The 21,864-nt window shown below is 36.0% G+C and overlaps 1 protein-coding gene across 13 annotated transcripts in view; it reads right to left on the bottom strand.

Moving 5' to 3' along the window:
- Nucleotides 1–21,864, bottom strand: part of CYRIB (CYFIP related Rac1 interactor B) — a 153,203-nt gene that overhangs the window by 9,574 nt on the left and 121,765 nt on the right. For 8 of the 13 annotated variants that reach the window (XM_067711267.1, XM_067711272.1, XM_067711268.1 and 5 more), the window contains 6 exons: nucleotides 21,056–21,138; nucleotides 14,230–14,351; nucleotides 10,061–10,166; nucleotides 3,907–4,043; nucleotides 2,425–2,502; nucleotides 309–425 (listed from right to left, as the gene is read on the bottom strand). In XM_067711267.1, the coding sequence (XP_067567368.1) occupies nucleotides 309–425; nucleotides 2,425–2,502; nucleotides 3,907–4,043; nucleotides 10,061–10,166; nucleotides 14,230–14,351; nucleotides 21,056–21,128 (633 nt within the window). In that variant the 5' untranslated portion in view covers nucleotides 21,129–21,138. Of the gene's footprint in view, nucleotides 1–308; nucleotides 426–2,424; nucleotides 2,503–3,906; nucleotides 4,044–10,060; nucleotides 10,167–14,229; nucleotides 14,352–21,055; nucleotides 21,139–21,864 lie in introns of those variants that run through there. The other 5 variants (XM_067711275.1, XM_067711273.1, XM_067711274.1 and 2 more) reach the window with 2 other exon arrangements.

Raw genomic sequence — 21,864 nt, 5'->3', positions numbered from 1 at the left:
GATGATAATCCTTAAGTTATCTGCTTGCACAGTGTTACTGTTAGTTGAGACAGGGAAAACTGGAGAAAAGGCGGGATTGGGAAAAACAATCAAGACTTCGGTTTGGTCATGGTACTACTGAGGTGTGGCTTATACATCCAAAGGGCGACTGCAAACAGGCGGTAGATGTGCACACATGGGCCTCAGGGAAAAGGACCAGACCCCGTGCACAAACTGCATCTCAGTCTATCAGCTTAGATGGTCTTTAAAGTCATGGTCTCGCTCAGATCATCCTATCTTCAGACAGGCAGAAGAGTAACAATGCTTACCTCTGATACAAATTTTGTTGTGGCATCACTTAAGGTTTTCAGCATTGGGGTTGCCTCAGCATAAAACAAAGACATTCGATTTGCCAATTCATTATTTACTTCATTTTCTCCTTCTGCCTGTGTGGAAAATAAAGACACTTGATATCAGTTCATAAGTTATTAAATAATATTATGAAAGAGCCTAGGCAGGGTGCCCATCTAATGCTTGTTAAATTAATCTAATAAATACTCTTATATTTTAGACCCTCAAATGCACACAATACTTAAATACTCTTTAAAAATAAAAAGATTAAAAATAATATTAAGCCATTTTAAAAAAGATTAACTTTTAAAAAATATTTTAAATGATATTAAGCAATTAAATAAAACCTTGATGGGCTGCCTACTGTATACAAGGGATCATCCTAAATGCTATGGAGGATGGGACGATGCCTAGGACATCATACCTGCCTCTATTAGGAGCACATAAGTACCCACACAGCAGCCACAATAACATGCTAAGAGACAAGGGATGAAAGAGGGGGGAAGGGGAAAACTAAGTTAGACTGGAAGAAACTAAACTGGACTCATGGAAGAGTTTTTTTGTAGGTGATGATGGGCAGGCACACAAGGTATTCCAACCAGTCAGGCGGAAGAACATGCTTTCAAATGCTTGGTAGAGTGTAAGTCAATGTAGTCAGTGTAATAAGGGACGGCAACTACTGAAAGAAGGGCTGGAAAGCAAAGCTGGGGTAGGACTAAATCCTAGCTTAAGTGAAATCCTAGTTTAAGGTCATATTTTTCTTCTATATGTAATGGGGAGCCACTTACAGGGTCAAAAGAAAGGAATAACAATTCAGTCAATCTTCTAAATAAATTTAACTAATGATAGTGGGCAGATTGTACCAAAAAGAGACTGTATGTCAGAAAATACGTTCTACAGCTATTATAGAATGGTTGCCAAAAAGAAAGTGGGTATTAGGCTCTCAACTGGGATAGAAGTACAAAGAGATGGAAAGGGGGGCAGTGAAGAGATGTGAGAGAGATGTCACTTGACAACGACTGGATTTACCTATAATTATTGAGAGCAAAAGACGTACAAAGATGATTTCAATGCCTTTGCCCTTGATGCATGGCAGGATGGCTATAATAGAGGATTGGGTGATTTTATTTTATTTTATTTTACATGGTGAGTATGAAAAAGACAGATGATAAGGTCAGCCTCACAAAAGAAACCAGTCTATGCAAAACCAAACTAATGCATATACCAGAGGCTTCATGGAAAAGAAATCTTTCTTCCAATCCAGGCCTGTCTTAGAGCAACTACTTCATAAAATATTTATTCAATGGTCTCCTTTGGTTGTTTTTTCTTTTAACCTCTTACGCCACTTATCACTCCTTATAATCTTATATAGTATTTCTTTATTAAACTATCTACTTGAGGCCAGGCCTGACCCTAGGAATTTTCTATTTTTCATACCAATTAGCACAATATATTGATAGGTCCTCAAAATATCTAGAGAAAAAGAGAGTATTTTCTTCATATTTAAGGTTTTACTTATGGCATTTGACATCCTGGAGAAAAGGGTACTAAACAGCTTAAAATGAGGAGAAGTCAAGATGCTAACAAACCAGAAGAGATGCTATGCTAGCCAAGCAACAGGCACAGAAGCCATTTCTCACACAGCCATGTCAGACACGGACATGCTCGACGTCCAGGACCTCACTTTCCCGTCCTGCCAGTGTTAATATTTCTCTGTCCCTGGTCAATTTCTCCCCAGGACTCTTCCATTCTAAGAATATGGGGACAAATAACTCATAACCACTAATTCACACAATTTTTGTGCAGTTAAAATGAGAATGCAAAGAGAAATTTTTAAGTATCAACGTTATATAGGCAAAAAGCAATTTTACTGGATTAGTTATGGAATCAGGGCCTGGGTGGAAAAATGGGTAAAAACAATATGGTTTGCTACATTTTGCTCTTTCTTCCCACAGCTGTGGATGCCCATAATTACTAACTTTACTACTAGCTTTAGCTTTACCTGAATGAATGAATGCATGAGCAAAAGATTAAACTGAACAAATTGAGAGCTGAATTATTATTACCACCCTGTAATTCAAAGCATTAACTTACTGGAACATTATTAATCCTCATACGACTCAATGTTCTTCTATAATAGCTGAAATCATTCTGTATGGCAGGATTTGTCATCTAAAGAAGATATTTATGAAAGAAAAAGGTATTATTTACTAAATATAGTACACAAATTAAGCGAAAGATCTACTAGTTATAATTAGTTAAGTAACATTCCCTAATTTGTAATATCATCTTAAGAACTAAAACCATTATCATCCAATATGACTATCTGCACTTAAGTTACATAACACCGTATTCAGTCACTACTGAACATAGAAGACCATGCACACTGTTTTTCAGTCAGTCAGTATACTTTCTTTCTTTCTTTTCATTAATTTCAGGTAATATACTAAAAGTCTGTTTACCAAAAATGATATTACCAAATAAACAAAAAGGAATGTGTAGGCACTTATTTTGGGTTATTACAATAAAGTATATATATGGTCAACAGGGCAATCTTCAAACAGACTAAAACTTTATATACAAATCATTTGTGCTCAAAGTATTAATAAAAGAGAATAAGTGTCTATGATACACCGTTGATAAAAAGCTGCAGTTAGGAATCCAGCTCTTCCACTTTCTAGACAAGATACCTGAGGCGCTGAAAAGTCAAAGGGCCTGCTTCATAATTGGTTACTGTGCCGGAGCCTAAAGTGGAACTAAGGTCTCCTGACATGGAATTTAGTGCTTCTTTCTTTACACTCTCACTCCTTCCAGCAAAAAGGACATTTATAGGTAGGTAGGTAGGTAGATGGAAGGAGGGTGGTGAGAAAGAGAGAGGGAGGGAGATGGGTGAGAGAAAGAAAAAGTATCTTAACATTTTTATATAGAAGAATGTTGAAAAAAGTGGGGATGAGCAGAAAAAATATATTAGAAAAAGCCAATATTGTTGTTTCAGAGATGATTTTTAAAATGAAGTTAAATGAAAACTGATGGACTTCCCTGGTGGTCCAGTGGTTAAGAATCCGCCTGCCAATGCAGGGGACACGGGTTCAATCCCTGGTCCAGGAAGATCCCACATGCTGCGGAGCAACTAAGCCCGTGTGCCACAACTACTGAGCCTGTGTTCTAGAGCCTGCGAGCCGTAACTAGTGAGCCCGCGAGCCACAACTAATGAAGCCCACGTGCCTAGAGCCTGTGCTCCACAACAAGAGAAGCCACCGCAATGAGAAGCTCGCGCATCACAATGAATAGCCCCTGTTCGCCGCAACTAGAGAAAGCCTGTGCGCAGCTATGAAGACACAGTGCAGCCAAAAAATAAATAAGTAAAATAAATTAAAAAATGAAAACTGAATATTGGGTAATTTGCTGTTTGCTATGTATATACCAAAAGGCCTGCGTAGGTGTTAAACCGGCATTTTTGCTAAGGACCAGCAGGCATCTAAACACATTTTGAAAAGGTCTCCAGGCATCTCCTCCTAGTGCTCTTTGAAAGACTCCTGATTTCCGTAACAATGAGGACCAGCAGAACAATCCTACCTTGAGTTCATCAAACCGGAGTGTAAAATGAAGAATTTCTGCAAACTGTTTAGCAAGAGCCTGCTCTCGCTCTAGATGCTGGGTAGGAGAATACGGGGTACTTGTCAAGGCTCCCAGAAGACCTCTTAATGCTGCTTCTAAAGAAAAAAAGATTAAAATGTTGTTTGTACCTGATATTTGTTTATTAAAACGTGAGCGATTTTTAAATGTTTTGACTTCAATTCCCATAAAAGTAAGGTCTCTTTAAAAGCCAGATTCTAAACGTAACACTCAAACTGAATACTGTTTACTAGAATAGAAACCCTGAAGTGACTAACTCAATTTCTGTAAACACAAATTCAAAATCATGTGGAATGTGAATGAGATACCAGGATCAAAGGACAAATTTTATATTATTTTCACATTCTACTGTGTTGATTTTTATGAAATGGTAACTGTTACTACAGCTGAGTAACTTCTTCAGGGGCACTGTGGCCACAGAGACAAATCGGTACACGGGTGTGAATGAATTACCAACTTCACATACTTTAAATATACTGTTTATTTATAAACACAAACTGCTTTCTTTCAGTTACTAAAGGAAACCAAATATTTGGTTTAATAATTAGCTCTCTGAGTGTTTTAGAACTTGGTATCTCAGGACCATAATATAAATATTCTCATTTATTATATAAATAAAACCGTTCCTTTGAAACAACTGCTACTTTTGGAATGCCAGACGTAGCAGCTTATTTTATATTCCATTTAAAAATGGAAATACTGATTGCACTTCAAAAAAAAAATCACAGAAATCAAACTATTTCAGTTACAAATTACAGAATCAGAAAACAATGGTAGATCCTATTCAGAGAAAACAAGAGCTTACAGAGTTAGATGGTCATCTGATGTTTATGAATAAATGTTAGAATAAATATTTATTAGTGATAACAAGTTTATGTCAGATCATCAACCTTTCATTTAAAAAATACCAACTCTACCGTTTATGAAGACCCAATTATGAACCAACATTCATACTTATGCATCTAACCTAGTCTGTCATTTAACTTTCACCATCAACTGTGACATCGGCATTACAGATGGATAAACTGAGTTTCAGAGGTTAGACCCCCAAGGGTATAGCTCATAAATGCCAGGTGTTTCTGATTTCACAGCCCTATTTTTTCCACCATAATAAACTGTTTCTCACAAAAAGCGACATTCTAACTAGCCTTCTGCAACCTTATAAAAGATTAATTTACTGATCAGTACCAACAGTAAGTACTCCTTATGTGTCTATTATATGGCAGGTACTGAGCTAGACACTATTTGTAACCCACACAGTAACTCCAAATGTCAGCTACTATCCTTTTCTTTATGTAAGTCAGAAAATGTATTGATGGTCTAACATGTGCCAGGCACTGGGGAAAGATGAAGATGGACATGCCCTAGGCCCACACAGCGCCTAATTATACAGAGAAGAGAGACAACTTACTACAGCTGGGATGTGTGTTAAGAAGGAGAAGGGCACAGCACCGTGGAAAGGTATAAAAACAGGACCTTACCTTGTTCAAGACTCAGGAAAAGACCTCCCTGAATACATGACATCTGGGCTGAGACTGGACTGTGCACTAAGAATGAGCAGGGGTTTGCCAATAGGGCAGGGAGCCAGATCCTGAACTGAGAAGAGCGTGACACAGTAGAGAAACCTACAACAACCAGTACAGGGGAAGGGAGAGGCAAGAAGGAGAGGAACCTAAGACTAAAACAACACGAGGACCATATTAATAAGCACCCTGGCCATGTCATCATAATGTCCCTGGAGAAACTATTTAAGCAGGGTAGTGACATCATCAGATTAGCATTTAATAACTCCACTTCATCTGCAGTGTGGAGAACACACTGTGGGAGTATGGATGGCTTCTAGAGGTGCAAGAGTGGATGTGAGGATCAATTAAAAGGAAAAAACTTTTGGCTCTTTTGAAAAATGGCTTATTTCTCCCATTACTCATCTCATGTGTCAGCATTAATATAAGTGGAAAACAAAGTTTGAGAGATGTGAGAACAGGAAAAACCATTTTAAAAACAAAAACAAAAAACTCCAATACTGTTACAAGCTGTTAAAGAAAAAAGAAATTCTCATTTCCTGGATTTGATCCAGCCTCAGGGTGAAGTCCAGCATCTACAGTGCTCACCGCTCTGGGGAATGGGAGACACTCCTCAGCCCCACACTGAGGGGTGAGTCAGGTCATGGCTGACTTGAGATGGCCAATGACCGGGGAGAACTTCTGTCCGTGAAAGAGAAACTCAAAATGATAAGGCTGCTTACTTGTCTTTGAAGCAGGTAGATCAGCCCGGGGCCCTCTGCTGATACAAGACAGTCCTCCTAGACTACAGTGCCCTGCGACAAGAGGGGAGTCAGAGAGAGAGGATCTCAGAAGGTGGCTCCGGTCTCTGGCTGAGTTAGAAAGAAAGGGAGGTCAAAGAACAGATGATGTAGGGATTGGTCTCTCTGATGAAGCTCCTGAAACAAAATGATGTGGTTATGACTCTTACAAAAGGTAGACGGCAAGGAGGAAAGTACTGGACTACTTAAGCCCTAAATTCTGGAAAGCATTAGCTGGTAAACCAGTGCAGAAGCCAAAGCTATGTAAGAAGGCTGCAAGGAAGAGACTGAATGGAGAAATAATGACAGATCAGTCCACAAAGTAGATCCAGAAGGGGAAACAACGGATGACTAGGAAGAGAAGGCTCCTTTACAGACAAGAGCCATATATTCGCACCTACTGCCAACCAACCACTATCAAAGAGCAGTCTTTGAATCCCCAGAAGAGAACCCAAAGGATGTGGAGTGCAGGGGATCTGAAACAGCCAAGAGGTAATACCACCATTGTGGGCACTTCAGAACCTTTTGAACACATTTTGATAAATTTAGCCCAGTGAAAAGGAGTCAACACGTTGGATAGACTCATCACTATGACCCCTGGAGGTGGCCCCAATAAGCCCCTGGAACAGGAAGACTGAGGAGACACAAAGCAGTTTATGTACTGTCTGGCCACAAAACCTTTGCTCAGATAGCTGCCTCAACTGGGAAGGCCTCAGATTGAAACAAGCAAGTACAGGATGTTTCCCGTGCCAGCAAGGTTAAACCATGTTGGCAAAGCTCAGTGTCTTCCAAATTAGTCAAGTGGTCCCTTCCCTGTCCCTCTATAAATATGCAAACCAGCAAGGGATCAGGGTCCCTCTTCTGGAGTACACCCCATGGTTTATCTGTAGTGCTTGAACCAAGCAACCTTCTTGGAATTCTGAAGGCCCATGTGCATCTTCACAGTTGTGCGGTATTCTGTGTGCTGTTTGTGGTGTTTATCCTCATCTCTGGCTCAACAGGGAGGTAGGAAGAAAAGAGACAACAGAGGTTAAGTGGACTTAAAGCAGAGGGTTCAACTGACTGGAGGTCCAGATAGGATACTGAAGCTCAGAGAATTTAAATGATGTAGCCAAGGCCACACAGCTAATAACTGCAAACAGAGGAATTCAAACACAGGCCATCATGCCTTGAAAGCCTAAAATCCATTACTATTGCTTCTCCTGAATATCCGACACATATTTGATATATCAGATGTACGTACTCATTTATCTATCACTTGCTCACTCATTCAACATTGAGTTCCTATCACATGCAAGCAAAGACATGTACCCTGTCAGCAAGGAAACTGGAAACATTATAAACCAGGTTATTGGCCGAGAGATGAGGAGTAAACCACCAGATCTTAAATTCGTACTTTGTTCATACCTTTACAGAAGCCCTAGACTACACAATGAAGGTTCAAGGCTCCCACATGACAGAATAAAAAACTGATAGCTTTCTGCTATTACCTGTGTTACTATATCCTCTGCTGAAACGGAACCCAGCTCCTGTGCCGAAACACACAACACTAACCTGATGTAATTCCATTAGTTAAAATATGAGAAAATACGTAAGCCTGATGGGTTTGGTCTATTTTATAATTACTCTTTTTTTTTTTTACTGGCAAATGCTAAGAAACCAAGATGAACTTGAGTAGGACCTGAGCGGCATCTAAAGCCATTTAACTTCGAAAGCGTCTAGGAACGAGCAGCACAGCAAAACCCTAAATAAGTCGTGAAGATAACTAAAATGGAAAGACCTGGGCTCTCTGAGGTTACAAAGCTACAGACTACGTAGATACTTGACTGAAAGAACTGACTGTCATGCTCGAGGAAAATAATTTATAATTCTTATTTCTAGTAAGAAAAGGACAATTTAGGGCTTCGCTGGTGGCGCAGTGGTTGAGAGTCCGCCTGCCGATGCAGGGGACACGGGCCCCAGTCCGGGAAGATCCCACGTGCCGCGGAGCGGCTGGGCCCGTGAGCCATGGCCGCTGAGCCTGCACGTCCGGAGCCTGTGCTCTGCAACGGGAGAGGCCACAACAGTGAGAGGCCCGCAAAAAAAAAAAAGGACAATTTACACAAACACTTCTATCTCAACTATTATTTGTCTTTGCATTTAACAGTGTATACTGCATCTAAGGAAAAATAGCAATTCTCTTACTTTTTAAAAAATATGCGCTTTTTAAAAAAAAAAACAGAACTTCACAGGACTTCCCTGCTGGCACAGTGGTTAAGAATCCGCCTGCCAATGCAGGGGACACGGGTTCGAGCCCTGGTACGGGAAGATCCCATATGCCACAGAGCAATTAAGCCCGTGTGCCACAACTACTGAGCCCTCGCTCTAGAGCCCATGAGCCACAACTACCGAGCCTGCACGCGGCAACTACTGAAGCCCGCATGCCTAGATCTCGTGCTCCGCAACAAGAGAAACCACCGCAATGAGAAGCCCACGCACCGAAATGAAGAGTAGCTGTGGCTCACCACAACTAGAGAAAGCCTGCACAGCAACGAAAACCCAACGCAGCCAAAAATAAATAAATAAATATTTAAAAAATAAAAAGCTCAAATTAAAAAAAAAAATAATAGAACTTCAACTTTGAAGCAGAGGTTGTAAACACAAATGGCCAAGTAGCTAATATAAAGAGAGCAAGATATAAAAAACCAGGATGCAGTAGAGACCCACTGCAAACTAGAAAGTACATGCCCTAACTACTGGACACAGAGTCAGTTTGCCACTTAGCTTCGCCAATTGAGAGGCAGATCCATTGCTCAACTGCTGGCTAAGCTATTGATTTTTCCAAAGCAACCGGACTTAAAACACACACAACACATATAATTACCAATTTTAAAACCTGGCAATTAATCAGGAATTTTTAAAAACCATGTGGGCCAAACAAACCATATCTCAGATCTAAATTTAGCTTATGAGCCGCCAGTTGACTTCTATCTTACAGTACTGGTTTCCTTATCAAATTGTATGTACTCATTTAGAATATATAACACATTTTTATGATTCAAAAAGCAAAACTATATAAAAACACGTATCAAAAACTTAAACTGAAATGTTTCAAATTTCTGACACATCTGTACCACTCCTCCCCTATGCTCCCAACTTCACAAAGTTTACATCTTTCAAATTACACAAGCAGCTAGAGAGCTAAATCTTACCTGTTCTACCTCCTCCTTCTCCAAGAAAAAGAACTCCAATTTTGCTTATTCACTGTATTAAAGGCACAATTCTGATCTCTGAATAATTGTTCCCATGTGAGGGCAGAAGCAGATGGTCATGAATTCTTGTTACTTAATGACTCCCTCGATAACTTCGCATATAACATTAGCTTCCTATTTCTCATCTCGTACAGCTTTAGGTACATGAACCGATCATAACCAGCCATGATCTTAAGAACACAAAAATCTAAATAACCCAGGAGACCTTGGATTAGTTCCCACATATGGGAAAGGATGTGCTATGGAGCTGGAGAGAAATTCTACCAAGCTGTTTCCCATAGTAGGACCCTTTAAGCTGCAAAAAATCAGAAATTTCCTTATGGAAGTCAAAATTTGTTGAGGAAAATGGTCTAAATAAATTGAACACCTGGTTGAATAGGATGATAGGAAGATTATGCTATAATCTCATAGTCTACCAAGCTGCTTTACTTATGAAACATATAAATTTAGCAGTATGAACATAAAATACTGTAAATAACTTCCAGTATCAGTAACTGTCTTTCTCACTAGGCAAGTCATAATGACAAAACTTTCAACTTACCTAACCTCTGAGAAAACTCATAAAATTTCTTTAATTTGCCTACTAGTGGAACAACTGCACCCCATGCCTTCTCTTGCAACTTCTCATCTGCTGGATGCTGGATGGCCTTCAAAATCCAAAGAATAAAAATAGTTAGATTTTTAAAAAATCACAACAGTATTATTTTTACATTAAAATATAGGTTTTGGCAAACACAGGAAACCCTGGTATAGTCCGTGAAATTCAGAATAATGGACCCAGAAATGCTGAGAGTGGCCTTCTCAACTCCATGGATACTTTAAACCTATTATAATACATTCTTCGTTATTCTTGCAATGGATATGGAGAGATGGAATAAAAAATGACACAATGTATGTTTGTTAGGTATATTACACCTTGATACTTTTTAGAGCCACAAAAAGAAACCAAAATGTTTCCAATATCACAGACAAGCTTTCTTAGAAATTCTGTTTTAAGGATTATTTTCGTAGAATAAAAGGAAACCAAAAAAGGCAGGCAATAATGAAATAAGACCCAATCTGGGAATAGGCTAATGAACTTTCAATAATTCAAATTCCAGGGTCCAAACTAGTTTTTAAAAAGTTACCAAACACTTGAAAACCTAAATCAGCCTGAAAAATGTGATTCAGAAATTGTCACTTATCCCCTCCCTGTAACTAAAACTCTATTCTGGAATCTAAGTTTTTTTAGGTTTTCCTGAGTGAGGTGAAAAACTAGTTTCAAATGTGAAAGGGGAGAAAATAAAACATAATCTAGAGCCTCTAAAATAAACATGAATATGCTCTTTCTCTGCCCAGTCTTCCAAGCCATCAGGCAATCATTTGTAAATATAGAGGGTTATTCCCAAAGAAATATATTTTCTTGCTTTCATCTTCCTTTTGCTTACAGATGCCTTTCTTCACCGTTTTTCCACACCTTGGTTTGCTTTCTCTAACATCTTCAAATGAGCTAAACACACCATCTGAAAGGTGAAACGCATAACCAGCGCCTGTTTGTAACATATCAGCAATCTAAATGGCACACTTAGATTCTCCCAAGACACTAGTACTCTGACTCCATCCATACAAAACCAAAAAATAAGACAGCAAAATAAAACTGAAGCCAGACAGATTTAGAAGATGCTTCAAATAAATTAGCTACAAACTAAATAAATGGGCTATACATTGTTTAAGCAATTTGCTTTATAAGCTTGCCATTGTATTCAAATTTTCTTGATTTTTTTATATCAACAAATAGGAGTCTGAAATGAATCCCACTTATATGACTATCTAGAAATATTGTAATGTTAAAGAAAACCAGACATTACAACATGTAACAATCCTTATTTCACATTGTATTAATGTGACTATTTCAAAGGGACTGTGATATTATCTTGATGTATATGAAAATATCCTTTTAGCCTCAAGTCCAGTCTCAATGGTTTCATATCAAGTAGTAAAAATTTGTTTATTACTTGGGAAATAAGCAAATAGATAGAATTTTAAAATTTATTTTCTTCTCCTCAGAAGTCTATCCAACCTTTCTTGCAAGGATCTAAAAATGATTTTCTAAATATCGGCTCATTCTCATAATATTAAAGTGCTCCAGCAAGTGTCAACCATTTTCGTAACTGAATAGAGTTAACTATTTCCTTGGCCCTGCCTTGCCTGGATTTAGAACTGAAGACACTGTCTGCTCTTTTATGACAACATTTTATGGTTCTCCTTATAATTCTGATTTTTTCTCCTCTCAGATCAGTTTTACTGCTGTTAGATAACATTTCTGGTACAGCACCCATCATAGCCCAACATGAAAAAGAGCACTTAAGTAAAATGTCAATGGTGAGGTTGTCATGGAGCAAATATTATAACTTTCATTTTCAAAAATGTTAAAGCTGTTATGGATACATCAAAACATTAGGGAAAGTTCTTATTTCCCTCTCTAGTGGTTTATTCTAGAGAGTAAGCTTTGTTTATTTAATAGATTATATCTTAAATCACATTTTATTCAATTTTAGAGTCATGTTTAATAAAGTACTATTTAAACAAATACATATATAATCCACATCATTAGCACAGTAATAACAGTAAACTCTCAGTCTATGTTCTATGTGTCAGCTTCTATGTGTCTTTGCTGATGGATTATCTAACTTTATCCTCAAAACGACTCTATGAATTGCTTCTACATTTTTTCTACGATGAATAAGGTGGCCATAAAGGTTTTTACATTTCCCTCCCTCTTGAATGATAGCCTTTTGGAGAATATTTTCTAAAATTAAGTATCTGATAGAAGAGTATAAATAATTTTACAGATCTAATTTTATACCTTGCCAAACTGACCTCCAAAAAGATACCATTCTACAATACCACTTGCATTAAGACTACCTGTTTCTTCATAAACCAACCAATATGAAACTTTCAATACTTTATTACTGTATGCAGTAAAACTTCTTGACAGTGATGGGCATTTATTGTAAACCTGAACATTTTTCTATTGTGTGTTTTCTCATAGGTAGAATGGTTGTTCTACTAAGTCAATTAAGTCTTCACATTGACCTATGGCAGTTTTGGTAGTTATATCTGTTCTTTATGTATTTGGTATATACTCAGCTTTTATATGTTTAGGGAACTTGAAATTCACAGAAATGGTTACATGCCTTCATTTACTGAAATATTAAGGTTTTACTCAAGCTAATAATATTGGCAAGATTAATCTAAAGCTCTTGCATTTATTTCTTCAACAGTTACTAACTGCTTACTAAGCACTATAGTAGGTGCTGATAACACAAAAATAAGTAAGAAACCAAGTTCACCCTCCTCAAGCTAGCAGTACAGCAGTGGAGATACAGACATCATATATCAGTGGTTTAAAACAAAGTGATGGCCACCATAAAAAACATGTGCAAGGTGCTGTGGCAAAAGAGTACAGGGAAGTAGAAGATTATTGGGATTTGAAGGAAGGAAAAGAAAAAAAGAAGGGCATATTCCAGACAAAAACAAAGGCAAGTAACTGTACCTACGTAAGACATTCAGGAAACAAGCAGTCCAGTGCAGGAGAGGTAAAACATGGAATTCACATTATCTATAACTTCCCTGCTAACGATACGACCAACTGCTAATCTAAACTAGATTCCATGGAACCATTTAACTCCTCCTTCTCCTTTACATTAAACATCCAGTCAATCACCCAAACCTGTGGCCCCTCAGTCCAAAACACTTAGTGACTCAGTGTCTTCAGGTGTGTGCACTTATTTCTTCCTTTACTAGTACTCCAAATGTCACTACAGGAATCAGGTTCCATATGGTCTGTAAACCCAAGAGATCAATCCTTGAAAACCTCTGCACTATTAGTTACAGAGAAGAATAACAGAGACAGAAGGGCAGGAAAAAATGAAGCAACAAAGTGTGAGCTATGCCTTCAAGAAATGTAATGAGAAAAAGAGAGATAAGGTCCAGAGGCCAGGGAGTTTCTTTGGGTAGTATAGGACACTTGCGTATATGTGTACATGAGCTGGGAAGGAGTCAATAAAAGAAAAAAGAAAGAAAATGTAATTAAGAGAAGGAAATTAAAAGAGTAAAGTTCCAGAGGAGGGTGGAGAACAAAGGTAGAGAAGTTAGTCTTGGTAAGAAGTAGGGACAGCTTCTTCTGAAAAAAAACAAAAAACAAAAAAAACAGAAGAAATAGAAAAAAAGATGGATGGAAACCTGGTTAAGTTCAGAGGTTTGGGAGAAGAAAGCTGAGGGAGACCACACCAAACATTTGCTCTGTGGTATCAAGTCATCAGACAGAGCTGAGGGGGTCCAGATCACAAGGATGGTTTCAGCTTTCTCCTAGGAAGCTTAGGAGGAGCAGAAAAACAGACTGGCAGGACAAAAAGAAGCCACAGAAAGTCTCATGTTCTCCCCTCCAAAAACAATATAAATAGCCACCATGGATACTGTAAATTTCAGGTGTGAGAATAAACCAAAAAAATAAACTTTTCTTTAATATATATAAATTACATATTTATAGAACCTTGTTTTCCTTTTACCCTTGTATCACTGCAACCACTTTTGAAATAATGCAAGTGATCTTCCTTTAAACAGAATATTTAATATGCAAACAGACAATAAAGTATAGAAAATAATAGAGATTAAAAAGAGGGACATAGTAATTTTTAGTTTATTGGAAAATGTATAAACATGCTTTACCTCTCGTATTTCATGGCCAGCTCCTCTATATGACTGCAAGTCCTCCAAGATGCCTTCTGCATCTTTTAGTACTACATTCACCTGATTATAAATTTCCTTCTCAGACTCTGTAGGCTGGGCATCTAAATAGCAGGAAAGCACAAGAAAATTTAGAGTCACATGATTTTTTTTTTTTTAGTACGTGTATAATAACTCTAAGCATTGATTAATCTGATTTTCTAAAGATGACTAACATTTTGTCCAGTGCTAACTTTGCACTTCTTAGAAAAGACTGACAATTTTTCCATAGTTCTACATTTGAATAACTATCCTCAAGTTTGTAAATATCACAAAGAAGCAAGGGAACACCAAACATTACTATTTATTTTAAGTTACAAATCATGACGTGGTATATTAAACAAACAAGGATTATAATTCAAAAATTTTAATTGTGAGTGTTAATAATCACTGTTTCTACTATATGCATCACTAACAGTAATGACTGTAAATGTATGAGTAATGATCTATTTTAATGCAACAGAAATGAAAGGCCTATTAATACATCTTGCTCATCTACGGTTTAAGACATAAACTATTTTCCTATAAAGTTCATTTTAATGACTGAGTTTTGATATAAAAAAATTAGAAACTAAAAAAAAAAGTTTTTAGATGCTCCCTTTTTCTAAAGACCTTTATATTCTGTACCAATGAACTTCTCTGCCGATGAACAAAAGGTCCAGATTCCTGTGCAGAGGAGTTCGAACTATGAAACTGCTCCAGAATCACTAGGCTACTAAAAACTAGATACTTTAAGATACAATAGTATCACTGAAATTTTGAAATACTAAAGCAAAAACCGAGTTCCTATACACTTGGGACTGAGAGGAAAAATGGAGAATTATACTTATAAAAAACATAATCAGGAACACAAACATATGGGCATTTCTACTACCTGTGGTGTTAGCCACAAAACTTAGGTTAATAGATGAATAATTCTGGATTTCTGTTAGACTCGAGGTGACAAAAATCCTGTTTTCAATACCTTGGTCACTTGTTTCTCTAAGGATAAATCTTTTTTATTCAATACATTTGATTCTTTTTTTGGGTGGGGAGGGGAGAATTGGCCGCTTTGTGACGAAAATGAGTTTTTCATAAATCTTTCCAACTAGACTATATCCAACACTGCAGATAAGGCATAAAGCACTTAAAATAATAAACATTATGATTACCATAATGTTTTAGAGAGCAACTTTGATGTCAGAATTCCTCCATGCTAAAATTTTATCTTACTCTGGAGGTAGGGGAGGCAGACCAAATTTATAACATGAATTAAGAACATTTCTGATAAATCTTTTGTTCACCAATCATATAAAACTAGTACCTAGAATTTTCTGCACATATTCCACCTCCCCATAAGTACACAATGATCTATTTATTCCTTTCCTTAGAAAAATTTTACAAACTTAGTTCACACGTGAAACTAGGAGTCCAGATGTCTAAAACCTGTAACTTTATTTTGCGCTTGGGGCAAGTCATAATTCAATTCCATTTATTAAACCTGCCAACTAGTCAAAAATATACCATTTATATTTTTTAAATCAACAAGTACAGTATCAATTTCAACATACTTAAGACATTACTACAGCAACAATAAGTAACATTCACATGCAAAGCCAACTCAAGAATTTGTGTTTTCATATCTGTTCCCTTATTTTTCAAATTTACTTTCAGAAATCATGTATTTTTTTTTAATGAAAATGTTATGACAAAATAATTACACAAGGAGTCAACTGAAAAATTAAAAAGACCCTGTCTGTGTCCAAAGCTATAAAGGTATTACTAGGAGCAAATACTGATATTATAGCTAAATGATTTTTTAAAAATCAGAGTCTGTCATTTGGCAGTAGTATTTTTTCACATGTAGCCAGACCATGTTCTCCAAAGTCACAGTTAGACACACACTAAAAAAAAAAAAAAAAAGGTACACCTCATAACTTTTATACTTACACCAGATGCAGTAGAGAAAAATAGTTTCACATGCAAAAACAGCAGTTTTATACTTTTCATATGGAATTGTGAAACTACGGACATAACATCAATAGTAGACACATATCATAGTTTGAATTCATGAAGTGGGAATTCATGACAAAGGACAATATTTTGACTATTATATAGTAAAAGATATTTGTGAAGTTTGAAAATACTAAACTATGTATTTTGGATGTGGTGACTAGCTGTTAACAGAAAAATATGACACTGAGAATTACATACAAAAGAAACATTATCAGATAGATTTAAATAGACCTTGGAAGTAGTTAATAATTATTAAAGATTTAATAAACACCAAGAAATTTAAAAATAAAGGAGAAGATTCCAGTTTCCCCTAAGGGTGGAAAAAGTACCCAGCACCACACTGATTAAACATTTTTTAGACTGTCACAGGAAAGTCACATTTATAATTTTGAAAGCTGCTGAAGACTGCTGTAGAGATGAAGACAAACAGAAAATAGCAGACAGGTAAAGCACTACTTTACTGATAGCAAGTCATGCAAAAGGGTGAAATACTAGGGAGGGGAAAGGACTCCATAAAATAAAACACTTTTTTCCAAAAATGGTATCATATAATACAACCAAGACTTGTCACTTTGATTTTTCATAGCAAAAAATGAAAACTTTTATTACTTGAGGAAAAACACGTCACTTAGCCAGCTAACAGACGGCCATTCAATTGATTGCAAAATGTATCTACTATACTACTGAGAGTAACCACAGTGATTACTCATCAAGCTTAGTTTTAAAAGCTGTTCAAGGGAAATTACAGCATATTTCAGTTGCTCGTACTATTTGAAGGTAAAATTAATTTTTTTAATAAATTCACACCAGTTTCCTACAGAAGAGTCACTGAAAATAATTGCTAAAATTGAAGCTGTTATGATACAAAAGGAGGCAAAGGATCAGCTATGAAAGGAAAAAAATTAAAAGACACGTAGAAATTGTAATTGTGATAAGGGGTCTGTCTGCTTTAATCTTGCATTCATTCATTAAATATTTACAGTATATCAATCACCACAAGTCTCATCGAGGCAGGGACCTCAATGTAGAGTACATACCACTGTATAGTATATAAACTCAGTACCTAGTAGATTTTCCATAATAAATATTTATTGAATGAATGAGAAGGTACAGAGATATAAATATACCTCCAGCATGTGTTAAAGAAGGCTATTATGCATTTTTAACTCTAAATAAATATAATCCTACATCATTTTAGAAAAATAAATATAAGAAAATGCCACCAGAAATTTCCAAGTATGGGGAAAAAGCAATTGAAAATACACAAAAATAAAATGGAAAAACAAAGTTAGACTAAAAGGGTGGGTATTATCAATATTTTTGGTAAATGGGGGGTAAGGGGAACAGGCAACACAAAAGACACAAGAATTAGAAGAAATGTATGACTAAGTGGAAAGGCACTATAACAAAGAATCAAAGGAAGTAAGATTCATTTCTCACTTACAAATGACCACCTATATTTACTCTCCTATTTTGGCCTACCTGGAGATAACTAAATCAAGGTTAACTAATGAATACTGAACTTCTATGATTACAGAGGACTATGCTAAGGTTGGGAGGGGACATAAATATAAAAGTTCCTCTTCTCCCAAGAAACACTCTAGTGAACTAATAGATATAGTAGTTACTCAGGCTAAAGATCTGTCATTAGAATGACCTATAAATTAACAATGTCATTATAAAGTAAGAAATTTCAAGAACTAGAAGAGGTTGTACAGGCCCCAATTCAGTGCTTTTAATATGCTGTCATTAGCATAACTGCTGCCGAACTGTATGGGCCAATTCTGGACTTACATATGAGTATTAATTAAACCACTATTCTTAAAATCATATAGGTACAATCTGCTTTCAGAAAAAGACCCTCTTTCTAGTACATCGAGTAGATAATGATATGTTTCACTGAACACAGAATGTCATTTCACGCCTTAAGGCTTTTTTACATGTTGTTCCTTCTTTCTACAACATACTGCACTAAATCAGCCTGAAACATTCTAATTCACCCTTCACAACCCAACTCAAATATCACCATCAGAAAGTCTTCCATGCCCAATCTACTCACAGCTAGGTAAAGTTAATCCCCTTCCTGAACTACACCTTGAATGATGTAAATTATGTAAATAATTAGTTTGCATTTCTATCTATTCTAATGATTTGTATTTCTCTCTATTCTACTGAATTGAGAACTCCCCAAAGGCAAGGGTTGAATTTTAGTTATCTTTGCATCCCCAGTACCTACTGGCTGGCATACAGGAGGCAGGCTGAACTGAAGTGAAAAACAGTATGTGTGTGTGCAAGCACGTAAATTAAGGGATAATGATTAAAGACCGTCTTCATTTGGAAACTACAGGATTCCATTAAATCATACTTTAAAATTACCAGAATAGTTAATTTTTATACAGCTTGATGCAAAACGCCAGTACATCTGTCTGTATGGAACCATGGACATGGATTGAGCTAGATTTAACCAATCAGAATGATGGAAACAGTAAAGCTAAATTATTCTGGTAACCTAAATATTACTGTTCATCTAGAAATAATGTAGTACTAATACTCTATTTAATAAAAGAATATGACTTTATCCTTAGTAATCATAATGAACTGGCAAATCAACTGTGTTGGCAATTTTGAATCTGGTATAAAACAGGTTAAAGAAAGGAAGTTTCAAGGGGTCACTATAGTAGCCTAATGATAAAATACACTTTTACAAGTGCATATTTCCAAAAAGATGACAAATATTCAAATGGATGACAGATAAAATTGATTAAGAGAACTCTGATGTTAGATTCAAAAGAAAACATTTAAAAATGTAACTAAGAATTAACAAGGGACAAACTCTGGCCTAGTCTGCAGTTTGTTTTCACTAAATTTCATTTACAGTATACCAGTAAGTGTCAAACCAAAAGTTCTACATTGGCTGATATAAGCAACAAATATTTAATTTACATCTGCCTTTAAGACGTTAACACTTTATATATAGTTCTTCATTGTTGGTTATTATTGTTCTTGTTAGCAATTTTTACCTTTTCCTGCTACTAAATTAGCTATTTAAAATTTAAGGATAATGATCTAAACTCCCAAAGATTAGAAAACCAAGACCCAATAATATTTTTTAAACTACAGTAAATTCATGCTTTTCACTTGACCACAACATAATGCTAGGTTTATAAAAAGATCAAGTGCCAAGTCTTGAACAAGATCTTGACTATATCAAAGCCAAGATTCTGCAAACGTAAGGAACTTGAGACAAAGAGTAAAAAGGAGACAGAATAGCAGGAAAATATACAACAGCAAGTTTGAAACAGATGCAAATAAACTAAAATACAGCTCTAATGTAAGTTGCCTCATCTGAAAGAATAATCTTCAAGTCAGCAATCTGCTCAACATCCCCAAGCTGATTAAAATTCATGCTAACATGCATTTAAAACAGCACGGTTAAATTGTTGAGAAGGGTCAAGAAAACTACTACTCGGTAACATTGTCCCCTAAAAACCAAACAATATGGTCCTGATATTGACATTACTACTCTTTGCTGGCCTGCACACAGTACCCAAACTGTAACGGAACATTAATAGGAATGTAATAAAAGTAGAAAAATATCAGAGACCAAAAATTATCCCATCAAATGGAGATAAGCTATAAATTAATGTGCTCATATGAACTGTCCTGGTTTAAAGAAAAAAATATATAAATTATTCATAATAGAATGAATTGTATAATATCACATAAACTAAACTGAAGTTGATGGGAAAATGTAATGTCTCTCTGTGGATTTATTTTAAGAGATTTATTTGTTTTAAAAATCAGAAAAGGTCTTAAATTTTAAGTATTTAAAAATCTGTTCAAATGTTTTAATCTCAGATGAAAATGCGGGGGGGGGGGGAGCGGGTCACATGATTTATAACCTAAAAGCTCTCTCTTCACCCTTTCCTAACAATTTTCTAATGATGAGTTAAAATAGCAAGATTCACACTGAAACACCAATTTAATATCATTGTTCCCAATTTGACAACCAGACAAGCTAAAGCAACACTGACAGCCAAAAAAGCAAAAGCTTTTCAACATGCACAGGGGTCAATGACACTTACCTGCCACTCTTAGACCATATTATAATAGGTCATGCAACATAAAACAAACAGAAGGCAAATTACTTAAAGGTCTGTGAACCCATTATTTTTCTTTTTAGAGTTAGAAAAAAAATGAATTCCTGAAATAAATACATATAATGAATTTAACTTTTCAAATTAATTATCTGCAAAGATTAAATAATTAAGGTTCACACTTACCTTTTAATATTATGCCCAAATTACTGAGCTCTGAATGGCCTTCATGAACAGATTTTGTATTCAAAGTATTTCAATAGGTACACAGAGTAACTGAAACCAAGTCAATTTTTCTCAACTGCAATAAAATTTTCCCCAAATATTGCTTCTAGTTAACAAAGCTTGAAGTAGCATTTGTCCTTTCCACCAAAATTTTTCATAAAAATGTTTTCAGAGAATCTCAAATATTTTCATTAGAGATCTCAAATTATAAAATAATGTCCAACTAAGAGATATGAGTCTCTTACAAAAGTTCAAAAACATTTTATCACAACTTAATCTATAAAATATGACTTCCAGTTCTAGAAGGCACCAGAAATTTTACTCAAACAATTCACAGCTCAGTCATGCAAAGCAAAAGTTAAAAAGATGGCAAAGTGGAAACATTCATTTAGTGCAAGACAAACGCAGTCTACTGCAGGCAAAGAAAAATAGATATAAAATCATCTTCTCACTTTCAAAATCAAGGAAAAAATTTGGCCCCTGCTCAAGGTCTGTGCATGTCAAAACTTTAAGAAGATTCCCCATGTTAAGGTACCTGTCAAGACAAGAATGAGAAAAGAGAAAATATCCCTTTATAAAAAAGAACATCTGAAATTTACTTAAAAAACCAAAAAAAACAAAAAACAGTAACAGGGAAAATGTTCATTAGGCCATGAATTCGTCCTTCAGGTTACCCAGACTGTGCTCTGGAAGACAGCAAACCGGGTTCTCAAGGTGCTGATATGTAGGACCTAGAGGTGAAATGTAGTTTTCCTGTACACAATGGCACAACTGTTGCTCTAATTCTTCTTAAAATTCTCCCAAGTTTCATTAATGGCCTTATAATGAAAAATTCTTTAAGTATTCCAATAGTGCTAGTATTCTGAAAAAGAAATTTCTGATCAAGAATTATTCACATGTAATCTTGTTTAATATTGCACTGAAACAACAATTTATTTCAAAGCCGAATATTAAGAGTTTTGGCCACAGCTCACCTTTGCATTTCACCTTAAAATAGCAGAATATTAAACTACTTCCTGTATGCCGTTAAATAAAGCATGTATTTCTAAGCAAATTTGGATTCTCAATAATTTGTGGAGGTTACTTAAAGTACTGATTCTGGATATGCAGCACAACTCTGATTTGTCATAAAAATTATCATAAGATTATAAGCAAACAGATTGTTGGGCATAGTCACTAAGGCATACTATTAGAATGTTCATCATAAGGCTACTTGCTTCATGGACTAATGAAAGGACAGCACTGGCTACAGACTCAACAT

The sequence above is a fragment of the Pseudorca crassidens genome, chromosome 17 (genome assembly GCF_039906515.1).
Source record: "Pseudorca crassidens isolate mPseCra1 chromosome 17, mPseCra1.hap1, whole genome shotgun sequence".
NCBI lineage: Eukaryota > Metazoa > Chordata > Mammalia > Artiodactyla > Delphinidae > Pseudorca > Pseudorca crassidens.
Note: the sequence above shows the minus strand (reverse complement) of the source record. Positions and strands in the feature narration are given on the sequence as shown.